This window comes from Macrotis lagotis, chromosome 2 (assembly GCF_037893015.1).
Source record: "Macrotis lagotis isolate mMagLag1 chromosome 2, bilby.v1.9.chrom.fasta, whole genome shotgun sequence".
In the NCBI taxonomy this organism is placed as follows: domain Eukaryota; kingdom Metazoa; phylum Chordata; class Mammalia; order Peramelemorphia; family Peramelidae; genus Macrotis; species Macrotis lagotis.
In genome coordinates, this window is record NC_133659.1 from 328,324,136 (window position 1) to 328,346,135 (window position 22,000).

At 46.1% G+C, this 22,000-nt stretch overlaps 1 protein-coding gene across 27 annotated transcripts in view; it reads right to left on the minus strand.

Annotated features, from left to right (window-relative positions):
* Positions 1-939: 939 nt before the first annotated feature.
* The window catches only part of RBFOX2 (RNA binding fox-1 homolog 2), a 282,975-nt gene continuing 261,914 nt past the window's right edge, over positions 940-22,000 (minus strand). For 11 of the 27 annotated variants that reach the window (XM_074226822.1, XM_074226805.1, XM_074226819.1 and 8 more), the window contains 9 exons: positions 21,505-21,565; positions 15,475-15,528; positions 15,246-15,341; positions 14,314-14,446; positions 10,799-10,838; positions 6,082-6,113; positions 3,787-3,875; positions 3,377-3,449; positions 940-1,148 (listed from right to left, as the gene is read on the minus strand). In XM_074226822.1, coding sequence (XP_074082923.1) covers positions 1,094-1,148; positions 3,377-3,449; positions 3,787-3,875; positions 6,082-6,113; positions 10,799-10,838; positions 14,314-14,446; positions 15,246-15,341; positions 15,475-15,528; positions 21,505-21,565 — 633 coding nt within the window. In that variant the 3' untranslated portion in view covers positions 940-1,093. Of the gene's footprint in view, positions 1,149-3,376; positions 3,450-3,786; positions 3,876-5,846; positions 5,924-6,081; positions 6,114-8,227; positions 8,271-10,798; positions 10,839-14,313; positions 14,447-15,245; positions 15,342-15,474; positions 15,529-21,504; positions 21,566-22,000 lie in introns of those variants that run through there. The other 16 variants (XM_074226821.1, XM_074226806.1, XM_074226820.1 and 13 more) reach the window with 7 other exon arrangements.

The following is a 22,000-nucleotide window of genomic DNA, read 5'->3' on the forward strand; positions in this document are numbered from 1 at the left end:
AAGAGAAGAGGTGGTGAGGGTGGTGGGGGCGGGTTCTCTGAATGAGAGTAGTCAGTCAGAGCCAGCTGTCCCCCTCCAACCCCTCTGTGAAGGCAGTCACCAAGTGAACACTCTAATCTTCAGATCTCTCACCTAAACATATGGAGGCCAACATCTCGTCCTTTGTCCCTGGGCCCTAAAATTCCTGGTATTTGTGGCTATGGAAGCGAGGCGAGGGTTTAAGGAGGAGGAGATGGAGAACTGAGGCAAAAGGAGAACGCAGAAGAAACCGGCAGCACCGCCGGGACCAGAAAGAGAAAAAGCACAGTTTCCACACTCCAGAGTTAATTCTAAGATCAGTTTCCGAAGAAGTTTGCTTTTTGTTTAGATTACCCACAGCCTAGGGCAGGTTTGGTGAGCTCGGTGCCAATCGGCCTCATCTGTGCGTTATCAACAATGGTTATGGTTATCATTGGATCATCAGCAATGAATGGAGAAACAGGAGAAGGGAAGAGGAGGGAGGAAAGCATCTCTGTAACTATCCTGCTATTAGGAAAGAAGAAGTCCTCCTGGCCATCGCCCCTGGGGCGTGGATTCCAGCCACAGTCCATCAGGATGGCCCACAAAGACCAGAAACACAAAAGGCTAAGAACTGAGGAGAGGAGGAAAAGCTCCTCTCTCCCCATTGGCCAGCCCCACACTGCACCGTGCCAGACTCATTCGAATAATTCTGCCTTTCACTTCTGAATCACTCAATGGTCACTTTCTAAAGTCTTTCCTTCCTCAGTAACTGCCTCTTCCATGATTGGCAGAATAAGCTACGCACGGACATACAGACATGGAAATGTGTCATTTTTTTTTTTTACCACAGTTAAAAAAAAAAAAGAAAAATGCACAATCTTTGGAACAAAAGAATTAAAGGCAGAAATTTAAAGGAAAATACATATTCAAAGAACATAGTGAGGTATAAAAAAGTATTTTCTCTTTTTTTGTGGTTTTTTTGTGTGTTTTTGTTTTTTTTGTTTTTCCTCTTCATCTTGCTATAGAGTTCCTCTAGGAGTAAATATTGCAATAGCCAGGCCTCATGAACGGGGGGCTGTCCCATCTGCAGGGGTCACGTCACTTCAGTAGGGGGCAAATCGGCTGTAGCCACCTCGGTATAAACTCGCCTGCAAGAATAAAGGGGAGAAAAAAAAAAAAGAGACAGTTGAGAGGGGGCCTCAGGTTAGGAAAGGCCTCTTGGGACAAGCTTAGGAAGCCAGAACCAAAATCCAGCCAATTCACTGCTGAGTCCAAAGGGACAACTCACCTGTTCACCTTTATGCAAATTTGGGACATGAAAAAACTACTTACACAGTTGAAAGTGGTAGTGGTCCTGTAAGGAGGGCCGGTGAAGTCCCATAGCAGCCCATCCCTGGCCGCTGATCCTGGCTGGGCCTGTTCTCTGAGCCCTCTCTACTCCTCAAGATGCCAATGTCCCTTATTTGATTCCAGATCCTCAACCTTGGCCCTCCTGTGGGCTCAGGGGTGGACTCCTCTCCATGTCTATCCCTGTGACTTTCTCTCACTCTTCATTCGCTGGATGCTCCTGAATCTACACCTCAGGAAATGCATTGGAGATGGCCCTCGAGTCCAGGCTGCCTCCTCCGGATGGACCGAGGCCCCGCAAGGAGTGTGCATCTCCTCAGATGTGAGCTGGGTCCCTGACACTCCCTTCTCATCCACGGAAGCTCAAGTGGGCAGTGCCCGGTTGTTGGCCTCCAGGCTGCTCTTCATTTTTACTGCCTTATAAGCAACTCCCAAGGATCACAATGTCACAGTTGCAGCAGCTTCCCCCCACATCCTGGGGGATAACTCGGGGTTGAGGCTTCAGGTACTCAGGCTGTGCCAACATCTATGTGCTCCACATGAGGATGAAGCTCTGCAGGGGCCCCTTTATTCCTACTCTCTAGGAAATCTGCAAACCCTCCCATTCTAATTTTGGTCCGAGCTTTGGTGACTAATTAAAATGCCATGCTCTGTCACAATGAGGATGCAATATCACACAGCCTCCCCCTGGGCCTTGGGCATTTCTCATCCTGACTCAAGAGAGCCCCTGAGCCCTGGAGAGACCCTTTGCAATCATTTCCTAGTGGGTACAGAAAGCCTAGATCTTCCACATGAGCGACAAAAGGAATGCCATACAGATGGATACATACAACATGTGAGGAAACAAAAAAAATGGCAACTTGTGTCTCTTCTTGCAATGGTGTACCCTTCTAGACACATTGTCTTCATCTCCTCCTGCTGCACTGATGTGACCCACTGGGCTCCTCCTCCAACATAGACACAAAGGGGCAGCAGGAGGTACACTTTCAATACTGTGCCTGGAATGCTCCAAACCAGTACTGATTAGAGAAATGCAAATTAAAATAACCACGAGGTATACCTCATTCCTTTCAGATTGGCTAAGATGACAAAAAGGGAAAACAATCACGTTGGAGAGGACATGGGAGGATTGGGACAATGATGTACTGGTGGTAGAGTTGTGAATGGATCCAACCTGGAAGTAAGCTCAAAGAGCAATAGACAGATCATGCCTTTTGACCCAGAAATACCAATACTAGGTCTGTATCCAGAGAAATCATAAAAAATTGGAATAAAGTTTCATATTTCAAAAATATTCATAGCAGCTCTTTATAGGGGCAAAGAATTAGAAACTGAGGGGAAGCTCATCAGTTGGGGAATGACTAAGCAGGTTATAGTGTGTGGATGTTGTGGAATACTATTGTTCTATGGGAAACCATGAGTGGTCGGATTCTAGAGAAGCATGGGATGAATTACAAGAACTGATGTGGAGGGAAGGGAGAAGAAGCAAGAGAACATTATCCATATTAACAACAACATTGTGAGTTGATCCACTGTGATGGATAGAATTCCTCTCTGCAGTTCAGAGACCATGGACAATCCTAGGAGACATACTATGGACAATGCCATCCCTATCCAGAGCGGGGAAACCCCCCCACAGAATTTGAACGAACCCTATATTTGCTTTTTAAAAAATGACTTCTGTTTCTCCTTCTCATTCCACGATTTTCTTTCTTTTCCCTTCCTTCTAATTCCTCATACATAAAATGACTAATATGTAAACATGTTAAACACAAATATATGCATACATTTACTAAGAATGTTTGCTTCTGAGAGGAGGGGGTTGAAAGGGAAGGTGGAAGGAAATTGAGGATAAATGTTGGAAAATTTTCATAACATGTAACTGGAAAACTAAAATAAAATACTTTGGGAAGAAAGTAAAGGGTTTTTTTTATTACCCACTGAATCTTTTACCACCCTGATTCTTTTGCAATCTGTAAGACAAAAGGAAGAAGAAGGGATAAGTCTGAAAGAAGAAAAATCTACTTACCACAGCGCCAACTCCGTAGCTAGCGGCAGGGGCAAGGGCATGGTAGGGGTCTGCTGTATAAACCCTGCCATAACTAAGGAAAAGAAAAATAATCAGTCACTTTATAGAGTAAGAAAGATCTGGGTCAGTGACATAAAGAGTGGGGTTGGCCCTTCTATAAATGTGACTGCTGTGGCCCGAGTGACCACACTGGACTAATCCTGGCTAGGATGAAGCTACATATGTAGTCCCACTCTTGTGTTTGTTTTAGAGATCACTGGGATTGAGATTTGGATCTGGGGTTCAGAAGGGGCAAGACAGAAAGGAAGTTGGAATACAAGTCCCTGAGGAATGGTAGGAGACCTTTTCTGAAGGTAGAGAGAGGATGTGGAAGGGTAGGGACTCTCAGTGGCTCTCGCTATGTTACGTACCCGTCGCTGTAAGCGGCTGCAGCGGCGGCAGCGGCTGTGGCTGCTGTCGCAGTAGCAGGTTGTGCATATCTGTAGGCTGCATATCCACCCTAAAGGAAAGAAAAGACCTGACTTTACAGAGACCTCTCCCCACAAAGGAGCAGATACATACACACACCCCTCCCCGCCACGCAATACCACACACACCAGGGAAAGGGAATGTTTCAAACTGCATTTGTTCCCATGTTTTTCTTGTAGCAGGAAAGTTGGTATCCCTCTAGGGAAAAACCTTGCTCCTCTTACTCTGTTGGTGGCAGTGCCTCCTTATATGAACAAAGTCCATTCAATGGAAGGCTTCTCTCATTGCATCTGTTCCAGGTCTGGGGACCAGTGGAAGCTCTTCTCCAGAGGGAAACTTAGTTGTGGAGAAGAGAGATGTCAGATGTGTGTGTGTGTGTGTGTGTGTGTGTGAGAGAGAGAGAGAGAGAGAGAGATAGGAGACCTCACAGGAGGCTGGGGGAATCACTTGAGGAGAGGCCAAGGGGACACTCTTCCCAGACACGCTAGCCTTTGAAAATGGGTCAGGGTAACAGTTTTGGAGACGACAGCCTAATATCCAGACCTAAGTCTCCTCACCACTTCTTAGGACTTGTTTCTGCTTCTCAACTTTCCATCCTGCTTTATTACAAAAATGGAAGTTTACAGGAAAAAAAAAAAACTATTTAGCCTGAGTTTATTCAGATTTCAGAGAGGCTATATTCAAAAATCTATTTTTGTCTTCAACTGTCCTTGTTAGTGCTTTATGTGAGGGAATTGGAGTAAAAAAATATAAAGTAAATAACTACCAAAATCAGTGAGGATATATGTTCTGATTTGTCAGAAGATCTCTGAAATTAGTTTGTTGATCAAACTTCTTTTCTGTCAGTTCTTTGACAGAGAATGGGCCATTCCATGTTGGGGTGGGGAGGAGAGAGGCAGAGAGATAAAAAGGTAGGGGAGGAGAGGGAAAGGAAGAGGGAGAGATGGCAACCATTTCATTTATCACACACAAAAAAGTTTTGAATAGTGCTTGGGAGGGAGCCTTGTCTCCTTCCAAAAATAAGGAGGTGGGGATGTTTAAAGTGTCTATTCACCAGGGACACAGATGACAGTTGTAGCACCTGCTCTGTAAAAAGGGATTTTATGCTCTGTAGAAGAAATGGGGACACTCTGGTAAATTATCAACTTTCAAGAAGGGGCTCTATCATAGCAATCTCAAAATGGTGGAAGAGTTTCCCAAAAGCTGGCAGCCACCTGACATCCCCAGGGACTGAGAGTCCAGGTTCTCGCTCACCTTGGGGGCAATCACTCAGTGGGCTGATTTTGTCATTCAACGCTGATTCCCAAATAGTGGGGGAAAAGGGACACCCTGGAACTGGGGAAATGGAACAGACGAATCAAATTCACCGCCCTGCTTTTTGGATTTGCCTGAATCAGCACGCACGCTGCTGACAGAGAGTGGACTCAGACAGACTCACTACCTCAGAGGCTCCGGTGAGTGTTTCAGTTCTGAAAAGGTCAAGGTGACTATTTCCCGAATGGTCCCGAGCAATTCTAATGAATGACTATGACAGCTTGGATGGAACATGAGAACAAAATGCAGTCTGAAACCAAAAGCTTCTTGTCATCATCTCTTAACTGAAGTTTATTTTCAAAAGGAAGAGGGGTAAAGACTGGGTTCAGGCGTGGGAGGGAATATGGCACCACGTTGATTAATCACATTAAGAACTAAGCATGCTGACATCTGGGGCTAAAACAACCAGCAAAATCACCACGTTCAGACTGTATTGGCTAGACTATCTATCCCAGCATTCTCTTGGGACAGCCGTTTGCCCTAGGCGCTACCACAAGCTTGGTGAAGTCACAGCCTCGATTACTAGAGCGTGCAGCCACAACGACCTGGGATTACGGAGACAGTCAGTCACCACTGGAGTTAACATTCCATCCCCTATGGCCGGGCCCCCAGCCCCGGAGAGAGGAAGGCCTGCCCCCCCTAGCCCCTGTCCCACACCACAAGGTTAATAATTATGACAAGCAGTAACCCGTCTGTTATATCAGAGAAGGGAACAGAGACTCCGCTGAGAGATTGAGAGTGAGGCGCTAGCATGTCTTCAGCTGACTGCACGGACAAACAAACAAAAGAGGAGGAGAGTCCACTGGAGACAGGGAGTCAGGAGATAGCCGATGTGTATTGCTTGGAACCATGCACTGATGCAAAAATGAAGCAACCATTAATAAAAATCAAAAAGGACATAGGGGATGGACACACAATCAGACCTGTCCGATCTGAAGCTCTTGGCAGAGTCTATCTGTGTATGATTCGAAATAAAACAAAGAGTGGGAATTAGCATGGCCCGGTCAAGTTTCCAATGAAGTGGAACACATGGACAGCTTTAAAATGGGCCTGGCCAAGCCCAAGCCAGAGAGGGGGCTGGGGCGGCCCCGTCCGTCCGTCCATCTGTCCTTCCGGAGCCCGGCCCTACGCTTTGAACCGTCCCCTCGGCCTGGCCCTCTCTCTCCTCCCTGTCTGACGTGGCAGGTGTGCCCGAGGATTCCCAGGCAAGACCCGCTCCCATCTCCTTCCTGATCCACTAACTTCTGAGCTTGGGAAAGAATGACCTTTTCCTCCTGCCCTCTCCGTCTCTCTCCTTTGTAGCCCTGACTTTGTCAGAGGGAGCCCCACAGAAACACTCCCCCTATGACTTACTTCACTGTCTGAGTTTCCTTATTTGTAAAATGAGAGAAATGGACCCTGTCACCTGTAAGGCTCCTATGAATGTGAATCTGAGGTTGGCTCTATAAATTCCATCTAAATTTGTTTTTTCTCTAAGGACTGTTGATGCCTGAGTCACTGGTAAACATCCCTCGTGGGTTGGTGGCATGGTTAGCTCTAACTGGATAAAGGGTCCAACTTCCATCCAAGCAGAATCTCCCTAATACATTCAAGATCTGCCTAGGCCCTCACTGAACTCTCCCTTGCTTCTTTTTTAGTCAGTCTTTAAATGAACTTTGTGTTGACTTGGGGTCTACAGTGAAATAGAGCTGTGGAAAGGAGGTGGCACCAAGACTCTCTCCCCCTTTCTTCCTACAGTGAGAACCCCTGACTTGTGGAGACCTACAAACAAAAGGAGATCTTGCCAATGATGTCCTGGCTACACTGGGAGCCAAGAGGGACAGGGATGAAGGGAAAACAAGAAAGGAGCTTAGAAAAGATGCATTGCAAAAGATGCAAAAGATCCATCAGCAGGATTTCTCCTGGGTGTCTGAGGATCACTCTTTGGTCTGGGAGCCAAGATCATGGGGTCACATACCTATTTTCCTATAGCAAGTGAATAATGTCTACTGGAAATGGACAGGGCAACTGTTCATGGAAGCCCAACCAGAGGAAACTAAATATCTAGTTTAGTGTGGACTGGTCCATTCAAAATCCTTGGCCAAAACCCAAATAAATCATCGGAGAGAAAGGACTGGTCAGGAACCACTTGGTCTATGCTGCTCCTCAGTTCCAGGATCATGATGTGAGAAGAAGAACTCATTGACAACAACCCAGAGGTAGGGTAATCTGGAGGAAAGAGTGTTTGTCCTGGGTTGGGGGGTGCCTGGGCAGAAATCCTGGCTCTGAAATAATACCAGTGTGACCACAGACAAGTCACTTCCTCCTTTCAGGGTCTCAGTGTCTTCGTCTGTAAAATGGGGACAATCGTTCTCCTACTTTCTGCTCAGTGAGGCTGATGGAAGGGAAGTGACAGCCATGGGAATTATGTTTTCCTATCACATCTGAGCCTTAGGGCATACCTACAAACTAAGTCAACTCTGCAAGTCAAAGCCCCTCCTCCTATTTCTAGCTTCCTATGCTATGACAAGACTTCTGTCAGCTCATTATGCTATACTCCTCACACTGTCCCTTCTGAGAGAAATGAGAAAGAATGAGGAGGACCCAGAGCTCCTGTCCACCTGCACTGTTGAGGACAGAAAGTCACAGAGGGCTGCATTCCCAGGATGGGTGCTGATCTCAGAGGCTTGGGACCCCAAGTCTGGTTCTCAGTTCCTTGCTTTGCTTGTTCTCCTCCCTAAGACTCTGCTCTGACGTGCTAAGACACCAAGTCAAAGGGCGAGCTCTCAAACACCGTGGATAGAGGGGAGTGATGAACAAAAAAGGGTGGCAGTGATGGGAGGGGAGCCTTTGGGCTTCCTGGGGTCAGGACAAGAGGACAAGTCTAGAAGCAAGCCCCTTTGGTGGCACAGATACAACTCTGCGCAGTGCGGAGGCAGCGGGCCTTTGGCCACATGCTCACAAGTCTCCACTGTCCAAAAAAAGCCTCTGTTCCCATCTCTAATGTGGAGCTGGAATGGTTAGTAGAATTCAATTTTTCCACTGCAATCCACAATCTGATTGGTTGGCAGGTCACACTGGCACTCCTACCTGAGGTATTTTAGCGCTAATGATTGGTTCCTGTAAGACTATTCTATAACAGAACACAGGGAGAGCAGTTCAAAAAAACACAGCTGTGGAAGGAAACAATCATACAAGCGGCCGCCAAGGGCCCAGCCAGCCTTTTCTTTTCTCTGGATGCAAGCATGCTTTTCACGGACAGAGCTGAGTCTCTGGAGCGGTCGGAGTGAATCGGGGGAACCGCTCCTGTCCCACTCCTGCTCACCCTTCACCAAGCATGGACACGTCAGCTCCAAAGGAAAAGGGATTGTCAAGGGGAGTTCAAAGAGATGGCTGCCCCAGAACAGAAAGCAAGAAGGGAAAGAAGGTCCATAATCCATAAACTAAATTTATGACAAAGGAAAGTTGAAAAAACAGGAAATACAGAAACAAACCCCTGGTCCTTCCCCAAAGCCCCTCTTCTGCCTCCTGCATTTCTCCTATGACCTCGAGTGGCCCGCTGGGCATCTTTTCTCTTCTGGGCCAGTTCAGGATGCAGCCAGAAGGATCCCAAGACAAGCTTCTGCCCAAGAGCAGGGGGTTCGGAAATCCCACTTTGGCTCTTCTACCCAGCACAGTGTGTCATGGGAAACTTAAAGGGCTCATGATCCTAGGGACCTCCCTTAGTGTACCTCCTGGACTTGAGCTCACTGTATCTGTATTTTTCCTTCAGTGTTCAAGCCCATGCAAAGATCTGTGCACTGGTTTTTAAAAATATTTTGACACCTTGGGAATTTTATGTGTTTGTTTTAGGCACTGATTTCCCCACACTGCCTGCCCAAGGAGCCCATGGCCCAAACAAGATCAAGAACCTCTGTTCAGTAATGCCCATCTGGTAAAGGGGCAGTTACGTTGTTCAAGGAGCATCCTTTGGGGAAGGTGAAGAACATCATTTGGTCACAAGGGCAGTTCTACTGAGATTTAGGGAACAGCTCCTTGCTCCATACAACAAAGGTGGGATGTGTCCAAGAGGGAAGAGGCTTCCAACAAGTGTTTGCAGAGTAGGATCTAGTCTGCAGGCTGAAAGAGACCTGAGAGGCCACTGAGTCCACTCTTGATTTTACAGAAGAGGAAACTGAGGCCTGGAGAGAAAAAGGGACTTTAAGAAAATAATATATCCATTTAAGCAAGTACGTGGAGCAAACACAAAATCTGAGAGGAAGTACCTAAATGTCAGATACTTGCCTCAAAAGAATTTGGGTGGGTGGGGACTCTTCTCTAGGAACCTTGGTTTTTCATGAGAATGTCTATATGGGAAATGGAAGAAGTCTTATGTAAATATATACATGGTGAACTGAGCAATTTGGCTTAAGAAGGAATCCATTTTCCCTAACCTCAAGCTTCATTGTGAAACAAAACAGAAGAAAAAAAGAGACATTTCTCCATGCTTTCTATGCTGAAATAACCTTGGAGCACGTCTGGGCACCCAAGTGTGTTGAGGCAAGTCCATTCATCCCCTCTCAATGTCTTTCCCTCACGTCTCCTAGGATTTGGGGCTCTGTTACTTTGGAAGTCCACAACTTTTGAATTGAGTTGAGTTGAGTTTCAGGGGTCTCTGAAGGACTGGGGGAAGGTATTCTTACACAAGTTTCTTGAGTGCCAGGAGAGCCCAACTTATTCTCAGGGAGTAACTCCTGAGGGAAATTCTAAGTCGCTCTCTGTATAAGCCCCAGAACTCAGGGAGTCAAGATGACACAAGGGGGCACTTTCCCCTGCCTTGATGCCACCACTCCAACCATATAGAGGATCAGAAACTCCTATGGATAAAGGACACAAGTGGAGAGTGAGGTTCAACATTACACATGTCCAGAAAAGACATTTCCTGGCTGTTTGTAAGGAAGGGAGGTGCCGGCTCTGTCATATTCAATCTCCTACCATCAGCCCTCCCCATAAGACTTTAAAGGAAAGTGACAACCCAGAGGTTGGTCTGGATGTCTTCTGGTAAAGGCCAAAGTGGAAGGTCTTAAATGGGCAGCCCCAATAATCTATTAGCCCTCTTGGACTCCTTAAGATTCCCACTAGGGTCAAAATTCACTCCTTTAAACTTTGGGCTAGCTACATCAAGGTCTAAGACTTGAACGCCTACTGCCCAAATCAAGATTGAAATGACTTAAAGAGGGAGAGAAACAGAAAAGAAAGGAAAGAAAAGGGGGGGAGGGGGAGGAGAAGGGAGGCTGAGCCAGTCCTGCTCTTTACATGGGCAAATTCTACAAAATCCAGGGGAGAAATTAAGAGAATTGTGCAATTAGCTAATCGTCTCTCAGGTAGCTTAGAGATCCAGAGAATGCCTGTGCATGAGGGTGGGAGAAGAGAAAGGTCAATAAACTGACCCTGGCAATTGATGACCAGGACCCCCAAAGGCTCAGGTCTTTCTTGCACCTGGGGCAAGCGCAGGGATGGAGAAGCATGCTTGCATTCTTAACTCTATACATATCGATGTCTAAGTCCACAAGAGGAAAAAAATCAAAGTAAAGAAATTATAGTTCAAAACACCAAACCAACAGAAAAAAAAAGGCTGGCTCATTAGGGGTTGGGGTGAGAAGCCCCAGTGTGTGTACTTACATAGAGGTCAGCACCGTAAAATCCGTCCTGGTAAACCACACTGCAGAAAATCCACACAAAAACAAGACCAAAAAAACAAAAGAACAGAAACACGTTCCGGTTATTGAGGACGGCAGCATGCACATGCGCTCTCCACAGGCAGGTGATGTGTGAATCCACACCTGGGCTCCGGGGCTGGGATGGGGGGGACCTCAGAAGCTCACACCCGCGGGGCAGGGGCCTCAAGAGGCTCTTAAGGACATGCAAGGAGAGGGGGATGTCTACAAAGCTGGGAACAATAAGGATTGGACTCCAGGGGGAACCCCATCACAGAGTTAGTCAAGTGGAAACATTTTTACAGAACTCTGAAATACTTTGATTAAAGATAAGACTAGATTAAAAAAAAAAAGCAGAACAATTATAAAGGCCTTTAAGAAAAAGGTTTCATATGGAAAATAAAGCTCCAAAGCCCCCAGAGGGCTGTCCTTATATGTAAAGCAAGGTTCAGTTGACAGTGAATATTTTGTTTTCATTTTGAGGCTACATTAAAGAAAAATGTGCTTTTGATATCCATACATCACCTGCTTTGACCCTGCACATTAGACATGCGGTAAGATTTGGCTGATCACACAGGCATGCAAAGTATTATTATTCAGCATTTTAAAGAACCAATGCAACACCTCAGAAAAACAAGTCAATCAATTCTGACCAAAGTAAACAGAGAAATGTAATTCAAAACAAAACAAAACACAACCAAAAATACCCACAATGCATTGCTTTCACAAGCAGAGGTAATGAGCTAAAGAGGTTAAGGTGATTGGTCCAAGGTCCAAGAACTGAAAGGTGCAGTGGGGATTCCAGCTAGGAACAATAGACCCCAAAGGGGGAAGGAGTGGCTGAAAGGCCTGCAGGGTCATTTCTGGCCGGGGGCAGCAAGTGAAGCTGGGGTGTGTGTGGGGGGGTGTAAGGGGGCAGCCTGCAGACAGGCTGTGAAGGCGGCTTGCCAGGGACTGTGGCAGTGAGGCTTTAAAGTCCAGGGACTTCTCTTCCCTCATTAGAAAACTGGTCATGATGGATGGCTCTGGGTTTGTTTCTGGGCAACCTAAGACTCGTTTTACAAGTGAAATCCGAAACTGTGAGGGTGCCTGTGTGCACAGAGACTTGCCCAGGGAGAGAAGAGCAGGAGGGAAACATAAGCCTGGACTCCCTTCCTTGGGCCTTTAAGTGGCCCAGTCAACGAGAGAAGGCAGAAATATTCCCTCGTGTACCTTGGATATACAGAGGCGCAGGAGAGAGTGGCCCTGGACACTTGAGGAGAGAGCCAGAGCAGGTTGAGCTTCTTCCCGGACATGACTGAGGCCCTAGATCTCAGAGCTTCTATTGGGGAAGCAGAGAAGAGTGGGGCTCGGGGATTACCCCGGCATGTCTTGTCTCATCTCTGCCTCTGCCTTTGGCCATGAGGCCCCTCCACTAGGTTCTCAGATTCTGGGGGCTGCTCACTTTCTCCCAGTCAGTTCAAGGTCTGAAGTGACAGTGATATAAATCCAAGCTGTTGTTTTGGGGGGACAGATGAAGAGCTTGGAGGCAGAGAGCTAGAAAATGGCCAGTAAGGGAATCAGACTTGCCATGGGCATCTCTGGCTGTTTTACAAAAAGATCAAGAAAAGGCTTCAAAAACTTCTTATTTCAGAGAAAGTTGGTGAAACCTGAACCAGAATACGTAGACATGGTCTCTATTCCATCAGATTCCAATATTCTGTTTGGAAAGTCATTATGAGGAATAAAAATTGTCATTCCGTTCTCAAAACAAAGCCAGGTCAGCCACTGCCATCTTTCTAATGTAGGAAGTTTGGTTCATAAAAGAAAAGCATGAAATCAGTATCTGACATTGGACACTCGGATCCCTGGGATTAGACATAAAGATAGCATCCCATAAGAGAAGAAGATAGAACACTTGAGAGACCTCAGGCTTTTGAGTTTTGTCAAAAATGACTGAAATGACCTATTTAAAGGACTAAAAATGAATTATCCATTTCAGAGAGTTAACTCAAAGGATTTTTAAAACAAAATGTTCCTAGCGAGCTCCATGTATGAGAGCAGCTTCACCTTGGAAAAGTAATGATGATGACTCTTGGATAGCCATAAGAAATAGTCCAGAAGCGAATTCTTTAGGTAGCAGCACAACTAAAATACTTCTTGAGGTTCCTCTGAGTGCTTCCTGGCAAAATACTATATGTATTTTATTAGTTTCTTTGAAAAGAGATGCTGTTAGGGTTCAGAGGTTAGAGAATCAATTTTAGAGAACAAAAGATAAAAAAATGCAATTAGTAGGAGCAAAAGATGGGAGATGGTGAAATACATAACGAAACTCTGATAAGCTGGAAATCAAAGGTCATTTCAGTGACTTGGGGGCATCCTCTTTCAGATGGTCACTGCCCTCCTCAAGGTGCACATAGACCTTGCCTAGCCCTGGGCAGTGAATGCTGGCACCAAGACACGGATTCACCACAGAGGAAGAAGACCTCTGACTTGCTCCTAGTTCCACTGACCCATCTGGTCCTTGGCAAATAAATCAAACTTGTAGAAGATGGACAACAATGGGGACTCTTTCCCTTGACATCCATCCTTGGGGCCAGGCAGCAGACAACACTGCCTGGACTCCTTTAAGTGAGAATGAAAAGGACTGCTCCTTTGGAGGTAGAGACAAAAAAGAATATCCTAAGAGCTGTATCCATGAATCCAAAAGAGAAAGTTTTTGGAGTAAGCTCATTTACAAAAAACACTCTCCCCCAAAATTCCATGAAACAACTCCAACAGACCCTGCTGCCTTCACTCCTTTCCCCCATCTCAGGAACAATGGATTTATTTGTTGCTAGGGAGCCCTTCCACTGCATGAGGCACCCTCCAGACCAAAAAAAAAAAAAAAAAAAAAAAAAAATCAAAGGGTGGAGGACACTCAGCCGCATCGATAATTTTATTAACTTTCACAAGGCAACTGCAGCTTAAATCCTACTTCTCCCTCTCTCCCTTCATTTAAATGAACTTTGCTGATTTATGAATTAACCTCTTTTAATCTGTTTCCTACAAAGAAAGCAAACCCATTGTGGGTAGCTGGCTCTGATGCTCCCCACGCAGGCAGCACAACCCAAGGGGATGGCTTGGAAGACACTCAGCTTGGATCTGGTGGGGGGCAAAGAGTGCAGAGAGCAGATGCAGCCCTGATCTGAGGCCTGGAGTGCTTGGTTTTCTTTTCTTCAGACAAAAGTATTATTCTACATTCGTGCGATGCCAAGTGAATGCCATGCTAACACACTGCTAGTAAACACCAGAAGGCACTGGTTGACACCAACACCAAGATGGCTTAAAGTTAACCCATGAAGTTTTGCATAACCACTTGAAAGTGACTTTAGCTTTGTGTTCTGAGGACACCCCATTGTGGTTCTGCCCATCCCATTGGGCACTGTGCTGGAGAGGGCTTCCCTTCATGTCCAGTTGCTTATTTGGGCAGTCCACTTGAGTGTGGAAGCCAGTGCTTACCCTGGGTAGGCAGGGATGGCTGTAGGAGGTACCGCTCTGACTGCACCGTACACCGTCCGCCCTCGGCCCCTTAGGTGGGCTCCTCTGAATGCGGCTGCTGTGGTGGCTGCAGTGGGGTAAGGGAAGCCGGGAACTGCAGGGGAAGACAAGGAAGAGGATGAGAAAACTCCTTGCTTTTCTTCACTGGGAGACCATCTACCCCTCCCAGCTGAGGGCCTCTCTGTAGAGCCGCTGGACAAACAGCTCTTGGGCTACTCTGACATGAGAACAAGAAATGCTTCTGAGTCCAGTTGATTACCTCTGGTCTTGGTGTGCCATGGCCAGCACCCTGAGGTGAACCCCAAACCAAGAAGCAGGAAGACTCCCATCCCTCCACTCCCAGGTATACCTGGAGAGAATACTGACCAGGTTTGTCAACGCCTACCATGCTATGTACACGGTCACAAGTTTTCATCAAAAGAATCCATTTTTGTGTCTGAGGAGTCCCAATATCTGTGAGGTAAGCATGGGCCAGGAAGTATCTCTTTCCTCAAACTCAGAAAAGGGGAGGGGGGAAGACAACCTCCTCATCTACCCTTCTGAGGGACCAGTTTGTGGGAAGCTCATCTTCTTCTAGCCAACACACAGAGATAGAAAGATCCGTGGACCCTGGACCTGGGGTCACCCTGAATGCTGGAGAAAGGTGGCTTAGGCCAAAATAACATCCAGTACAGCTGAGAAAATGGTGAGATCCCAAAAGTCCTCATGAGACAGGAAGCCAACATAGGGGGTTAGAGGGACAGTGGGTGGTGAGCCGCACCAAGCAGATGGGCTCTGGAGACTCTGCAGTAGCCATGCTCACTGCCCCACACCCCAAGGCCGCTCTCGTCTGGTGCCAAAACCTCCAGCCACAAGTTGCTATTTGGGGGAGCTAAGGGGTTGGAGCTACTTACTGATGAGCGGAATGTACGTGTTGATCCCCCCCCTTCCCGACAGGGGCACGGCTGCATCATTGCCTAGTGAGACGTCTGCTTGAAAACTGGAGGCTGCTTTTGGGTTTAAAAGGACAAAAGAGAAAGAGGGTGAGAAACGTGAGAATGATTATTTAATTAATGAACTCACACCCATGACCAGCAATCCCCACTTTGGGTGAGGGAACACAGGGAAGAGTGAGAACACTACCTGCATATAACTCTGGGCCATAGACGGCTCCAACCACAGGGCTCAGCTTCCAACCTGCAAGGGTAGACGGGAGAGTCAGGACAAGATATACAATCACAGCACCTATTTATAGGTTTTAAGGCTTACAAAGCCCTTTGAACCTGTAAGGAAGATGAGACAACTGGCATCATTGTTTACAGCTGAGGGCACTGAGGTTCCAAGATGTCAGAGGGCAGTGAGCCTGCACAAGGGCACAGGAACATGGACCCCACTGGGCCCTGCAGTCCTGAGGGTCGGGCATTGGTCTCTCTGGACTCTCTTCCCTCTCCTGGCTTCTGGTGGACATTTCAGAGTGCACCAGAAAGGCAAACTCCTACTGCCAAGGCCAATGGCAGCTTGTCTCCAACTTGGAACAATGAGAGCTGAGTGACCTAATTTATGTTGGCTGTGCCTTTCCTGGGGTCTTCCTGAGGCCAGACCTGGCAGAGGGAGCCGGAGAAGGCCCGTCAGTAGTACAAGAAGGAAAGCAAGTCCCCACCCCTCCAAACTTCTGGGGGGCTCCCAGTAGCTCTACTGCTCCTAACAGGGTTGCTTCACTTTTGCTGAATGTATTTGCCCACTCCTACATAGAGCAATAAACAGGAAACAATCTCTAGATACTCAAAGTATAAAAGGAAGAAACCCCCAAAAGATTTGATTTGCATAGCATCAGTAAGGGCATTCTGAAAAACATCATCCCCTTCCACCATGACAGCCCTAGGTTCTATAGGTGTCTTCCCCTCCCCCTGTCCGGTCCCCAATTTTTTTTATTCTGCTTGGTCAGATTCTGGATTCCTATCCATGCCTAGCAATCCAATTCAATAAATACTAACTCAAAGCCCATCATTTGCAACTTCTCTGAAGTCAATATAGTTTCTGCATTCAATAAAGAGATATTTTAATGGGGAAATAAGACATATACTAAAAAAGTGTAGTGGCAAAGAGTAGGGTGGGATCAGAACAAAGAGGCCTACACAAAGAATGTGTGGAATGAAGCAATCACTTTTAGTGGGGATTTGGAAAGAATAAGAGGGGATGGGGAAAGGGCCAATTAAGGAAGAATTGCCTAATCCAGACAGGAAGGAAAAGAATCTTGAAAGGTAGAGAGATGCAGAAGGGATTTGTTTGAGATTGGGGCTCAACCTGTGTGAATGGTGGGGACAGGAAGAGGAGGAGACCAAGATAAGGGAAAGCCAGCTCTGGACAGAGGGAAGTTCACAAAGACAGTTTTGGCAATTGTGAAGGAAAAAGTAGAGCAGGACGGTCTCCTCGAGGGGAGGCTGGTGAGGTGAGAAAGGGCCTGAGAACTTCAAGGGCAGGACAGGAGAGATGGTTGTGGGAAGCACAAGAGCCAACGAGGCCTCCAGGGCTACATCACCAGGTCATCCAGCCTCCATCTTCCTGACTGAAGGTCCTTCATCTTTCTAAGTCCATTTCATTTCTAAATTGACTAGTTCTAAGAGCATGTAATGTATGTTATGACATAATTTCTTTAAATTCCTATACAAATTGTGATTTTTTTTTTGTAATTCACTAAAATGTAAAACTTTGTTGAAAAAACTCAAAATAAAGGGCGGGGGGGGGGGGGGAACTAGGTGAACGTAGTAGATAGAACACCAGTCAGGAGGACCCAAGTTCAAATCCAGTCTCAGACACTTAATAATGACATAGCTGTGGGACCTTGGACAAGTCACTTAACTTCACTACCTTGTAAAAACAAAAAAATGAAATAAAACAAAAACCCACTCGAAGTATATATATATGCCAACTTTTATTGTTACTGACCTTCACACAAATGCCATAATCTAGAATGTGTAAATTCTTTGCTTTACAGAAACTATTCCCATGCCCTCCTTCTCCCATACAGTGACAGGGAAAGGCCAAAGTTGGCTTCAATATGACTTTAGCATTAAAGTTAAAGACTTTCTTCTCCCTTCTCACAAATGTACCAGTCCCTGGGAATCACCATATTTACGTCTTAATGATAACTGGGAGGCAATACTTAAAACTGAGTTGCAAAGCACTTACATATGCATTCGATTTCAATCCCCCCCCACCCTCGAATGAGGGGCAAGGACTAGCAGACTTGAGTTTTAGCTTTGAATCTTTCCTGTGCTACCTGTGTGACCCTCACATTCCTAGGTCTCAGCTTCCTCTTCTGAAAAGACCTCTAAAGGCATAAACAAGGGAGTGTTATTAAGATGTCATGGCATTTTGGCTGTGTCCCTAGGCCTCCTGGAGATATAATTTCTTCATCTGTAAAATGTGGAGGTTGTACTAACTTTATCAAACTGGAGAAGTATTTATGAAACCCTTATTACCTGGGGAGGTCAAGTGGAGGTCCATAAGCTGGGCAGGAGAAGCAGTCAAAGGCTGTCACCAGAGAGGAGAATCAGAAAGGGCAGTGGGCCCTCCCCAGAGGGCAAAGGGAAGACTGTGTAATGGCCCCTTAGCTGGAACCTCTGACAAATATTTTTGAGGAGGACAAGGACAAAGACAAGGAGAGGGGTGGAGTTGTTAGCTAGCTCACTCCTTTTCCCCATCTTTATGCCTGAACTGCAGTCTCCACTTCAACCTAGTGCTTTAGCTCCCGGCCTGGGTCCTTGGGCTCCTGATGATGGAGACCTGATCATTTCTGGTTCAAATTGTTCCCTGGACATCTTAACGCTAGGTTACTGTGCCCTTGCTTTTTACCCCTAATTCTGAAAACAATGATCACATCAACATGAATATTCCTGGAATGGTCAAAGGCAATGTACTCACTATCCTCTTGACTTAACTGACCAACACCCCCTCCTCTGTATGTTTCCTGACCCATCAGCCTATAAACCCCTTGTAGGAATGGGCTGGTTTACAGCTCTCAAGAACATAATGTTATGCTGTGAGATTGGCTCATCAGTATTTGTAACCCTTAATACCGTGCAAATAAAAAGGTGTTTAACAATGGCACTTCCTGGTAATTTACAGAGGAGGAGAACAAAGAAATCCATAGTCATATGAAAAACTGCTTTAAATCATTACTTATTAGAGAAATGCAAATTAAAGCATCTCTGAGGTACCACTGCACACCTCTCAGACTGGCCAATATGACTAGAAAGGACAATGATCAATGTTGCAAAGGATGTGGGAAATCTGGGACATTAATACATTGTTGGTGGAGCTGTGAACTCATCTAACCTTTCTGGAGAACAATTTGGAATTATGCCCAAAAGGCAACAAAAATGTGCATCCCCTTTGATCCAGCAATACCACTACTGGGTCTATACCCTGAAGAGATGATGAAAAAGGGCAAAAACATCACTTGTACAAAAATATTCATAGCAGTCCTGTTTGTGGTGGCAAAGAATTGGAAATCAAGTAAAGTCCTACTGTAGGAGGATGGTTGAACAAACTGTGGTCTGTGTATGCCATGGAACACTACTGTTCTATTAGAAACCAGGAGGGATGGGAATTCAGGGAAGCCTGGAGGGATTTGCATGAACTGATGCTGAGTGAGATGAGCAGAACCAGAATAACACTGTATACCCTAACAGCAACATGGGAGCGATGATCAACCTTGAAGGACTCGCTCATTCCATCAGTGCAACAACCAGGGACAATTTTGGGGCTGTCTGTGATGGAGAATCCCATCTGTATCCAGAGAAAGAGTTGTGGAGTTTGAACAAAGACTAGGGACTATTACCTTTAATTAAGAAAAAAAAAAACCTCATTATCTTACTGTCTGATTTTGCTATCTCTTATACTTTATGTTTCTTCCTTTAAGGATATGATTTTCTCTCTCATCATATTCAACTTAGATAAAAAAAAAAAACATTGGCCCTTTCTTTCTCTTTGGACAACTGAGGCAATCCTTAAAGAGAAGAAGTCTTCCTGCCACTCCCATGGAGGCCCAATGCTCTACTCACTGCTCTGTGACAACCACCTGGCCTGGTCCTCAAGGACTGACCAGGTCTTTTAAGTTTTGAGGGTCTCAGCTGATTTAGGATCGCTGTCCAAAAGATGCCCAACTCTGATCCTCTACAGAAGGAGAATGAATTGGATAAATATTTTAAAGGTCAAGGCCGGAAGCCTAAAAATGAAAGGGTCAGACCGCACAGAGGCAGCTCTTGGACCTGAGCAGTGACAATGTCTCACTGGTTTTGACTGTTCCAATGCTTCCTGGCAACCCTATAAGGCCCCAGGTGTGAGTGACCCAATTGTCACAAACTCTCATTATGGTCTTCACTTTCAGTCTCCTTAGTGTCACATGTGCATAGGCACACCAGGAACACGCTGACATACATGATTACTTGTGTAGGTGTGTTCACATGTGCTCAGATGCACATCTCTCATAAATACTAGCAGTCAAGACATGGGGGGAGTGGAGGTGGGTGAACAGCATGATGATGTTGCTGCTTCCTGAAGGAGAGAAGAAATTCTGCCCCTTGGCCGGGGGCTGGAGACAAGAATTTGGCCCACCTTGGGAAGAAGAGTCTGATGAGCTGGCTTGCAGAGTGTAGGAGAGCAGCTCATGTATATTTTGCTGGAAAGGATTGATATTTGCCCCTAGAGGGAAGAAGAAGCCGCTGAAGTTCACAGAGGAGGAGAAGAGTGAGCTGGTTTGATATCTGCTTAAAGATAATTCCCTGGGGGGAGGGCTTCCCAATGGAGATCATTGCAACAGCCTCTCTGAGAAGTGAGTAGGTGGGGGGTTGTGTACCTGGGGATAAGGGTGCAATGCGAGGGGGGACAGAGAGACAGAAATGGCAAAGAGCTGGCAACTGGGGAAGAAGGAGGAGGAGGCCAGGACTATGCTGACATGACCAACATGGGAGCCGGAGGGTGGACTTGCTGGCAAAGATGTGAGGTCTGTTTTATCTAGGTGGCTGAGATTCTCTGAGAGTAGCCCCAGGTGAACTAGAAAGTTGTAGGACTGAACACAAAATGTGTTCAAGCCAAAACAGCCAATGAGGCTGCCAAGCATAGAAACTTGGGCAGTAGACTGGTTACTGATGGGGTCAAGAGTGGGAGGAGAAGACAAGAGTCAAGAAAGTCCTCCTTGAGTCCAGCAGGGCCTGGAGGGCTTGAGGAGGGGCCAGGGCACAGGCAGAGACAGATGGAGCAGTGGTGAGAGGTCCTGACGCAGGACACGGGATACGGGGAGGAACGGTAAGATCCAGGGTGCGACTATCCCTGTGTGTTGACTGACTGAGGAAGTGGCTTGGAGAGAACCCCACATACCAAGTGATGGAATCCTCCAGTGGAAGGTCAGGAGCTGGGGAGCCTCTGACTCTAAATCTAGGATCTTTAGAGGAAACTGAGACCAGAGGCTGGCAAGACTTCATCAGAGTTTCATTCTTAAGGGTCAGAATTCAAAGCCAGGGTCTCTAAATCCAAAATTTTTCCCTTCTGTCAGGCACATGGCACAGTGGCTGCTTAGCCACCACAGAAATGACAATTTTTTTTTTCTCACAGAAAACATGTATGAAAGAAAGATAACAATTGTTCTCTTTGGGACACAGCTTACTGAGGGAAGCTGTGGGGGTCTAGTGCTATAATTCCCTGGCCGTCATATTCTGCACCTGCCCTCCTGAGGGAGAAGAAGTTAGGGAAGGGGGGTGGCAGAGAGGAAGGGGAAATAAGATTTATGTAAAGCCTACCATGTATCAGAAACTCTCTAAGGCACCTAATCAGCAGCATCACATTTGATCCTCCTAACAATCCTGGGAATACCCATTTTAGTCAAGGAAACTGAGGTAAGTAGGGTGAAGTGACTCACTCAGAGTCTGTCACCTAGGCAATGTCTGAGGCTGGACTTGAACTCAGGCTTTCCCACTGCCAGGCCCAGCCCTCTGTTCATGGCACAGCAGCTGCCGGGTGGATGTCAGGCCTAGTGAACATCAAGGGTCTACAATGCAGGCCAGGGATTCAGCAAGCATGGGATAACACTGTAGATAGGGAGTTGATGAAAAGGCCCCCTTGGGGCCCAAGAAATCCAGGACCCCTTCCCAGATACAAGCTGTAGACTCTTACCATTTGCATATGGTGTGACCATCTTCTTATTGGTCATTACGCGTGCCGTTGCATTATTCACCTACAAATAAAAAAAGGGAAGGGAGGGGAGGGGAGGAAGCAGACCATATTAGGGAAAATGAAGGTGCCTTGATCCATTGTCATAATAAAACATTTAAGTAAAGAAGCAAAGAGCTCTTTATAAAAATATAAATTAATTACAGTTATAGACTTAATTTTAATAATTAAAGTAATAATAAAAGATAAATATATCTCTACATTTGATATTTTAATCAAATTACTCATTAAACAAAAGGTCCACAAGAGTATAATGTAGTTTCTCTAGCTCCAAATGGAACATTTAGAATCTTCATTTGCACCCTAGCTCATTCTTGGAGGATTGATGGAAGCAGAAAAACCATTTTGGGGGAAGAATGAAAGTTAGCAGGGCATACTGTCATTTTTTTTTTTAAAGTACTCAAAGCGGAAGGTAACATGGGTCACTGAAGTCGACTTT